Below are 1,335 nucleotides of genomic sequence, written 5' to 3'. Positions count from 1 at the left end.
GGTAAAGAGGGTAATTCGAGCAGAAAAGTCCACATTACCATTTAGAGTGATCTGAAATCAGAGGTGACTGTCTCAGTTATGTATTTCAGAAATGTACATATACAAAAAATAATAAAAAAATGTATCAATTTAAACAATGTAAGGCAGAAACAATGAGCTCAGTGAAGTAATGAATACGTAAGATCATGTTAGTAAAGTGTTGTGTGTTAATGTATACTTTTACAGATGCCCTGCTGCAATATTATGTGTTAAGGAAGGATCACTGAAAGAAAATAATAAAATTATTTAATATTCCGCCGCAGCCTCGTGATGGGCGTGTCCTGCGCGCCTTGGCCCCACCCCCCGCCTGCGTCACCACAGCTGCTAGCTCGTCGGCTAGCGTGCTAACACTCTCAGCAGTGATGATGAGACAGAGACAGGATGAGACAGCAAACCTGCGAATGAAGCCATTTCACCCTCTTCTCTCAGGCCTGTGATTAGAAAACGACACTAAAGAGGATTTAAACCGCGTTTCAGTCAATATTCAGTCAAATCATGAGTTCGGATGAGCGTCTGCAGTGCTGAGGTGATGTCGACTGTGTTTATGTTCATTTATTAGCCGGCATTGAGCCGTAACTGACGCGTGTCGCTGATACAAACTCGTGAATATGTGTTTCAGTCAGGTTATATGCTTCTGATGGATTTAGTTAGTTGTCAGTTAACTAGCATGCTCTTTTAATGTGCTAACCAAGAGCTTAGCCTGCATTGTTTATTATAAACACTCATTGATTATAAGCGCCGCTGTGAGAACTGAAGCTGTCAAAGTCTTGTTTGCTCTTTAAATGGGGACTATAAGCGGTTTCTTGACCTCACCGCACAGACTGTAGTGTGTTCATCAGCTTCAGTACTCGCTTGAGCATATCTACATCTGTATAGGAGTGTATTTCCCAGAATGCATCACTCAGAGTCCAGTGGCGAGAGCAGGCGGATGTCGCACCCGTCGGTGTTCGCCGGACGCCGGGGAAGCGGAGTCGCAGCGCCATCTGATGAGCACCAGACGCCAGCGCTAATCTCCCATCCGGCGGCCTCCGGCTCGTCCTCGCCTGGCCCGCATCATCACCCGCCACACAGCCTCAACGTCCAATCCGTCGCAACGCAAGGCAAGAAGAAGAGCGGCTTCCAGATCACGAGTGTCCTCCCGGCGCAGGTGTCCGCTAGCGGTAACAACAGCATCGCCGACGACACGGAGAGCTACGACGACATGGACGAATCGCACACAGAGGATCTTTCCTCGTCCGATATCCTCGACCGAACCGCGGACACCGGCGTCCCGGTGCGTAGCTCGTCAGAGGAGAC

General features: G+C 48.4%; 1 protein-coding gene across 1 annotated transcript in view; it reads left to right on the top strand.

Annotated features, from left to right (window-relative positions):
• The first annotated feature begins 354 nt into the window (after nucleotides 1–354).
• Nucleotides 355–1,335, top strand: part of LOC309474096 (TSC22 domain family protein 1) — a 10,835-nt gene continuing 9,854 nt past the window's right edge. The window contains exon 1 of the mRNA XM_082136426.1: nucleotides 355–1,335. This exon is cut by the window's right edge and continues 867 nt beyond it. Coding sequence (XP_081992552.1) covers nucleotides 932–1,335 — 404 coding nt within the window. The 5' untranslated portion in view covers nucleotides 355–931.

Source organism: Leuciscus leuciscus (assembly GCF_965113295.1).
Source record: "Leuciscus leuciscus genome assembly, chromosome: 14".
In the NCBI taxonomy this organism is placed as follows: Eukaryota; Metazoa; Chordata; class Actinopteri; order Cypriniformes; family Leuciscidae; genus Leuciscus; species Leuciscus leuciscus.
This window is presented reverse-complemented; position numbering and strand designations above follow the sequence as displayed.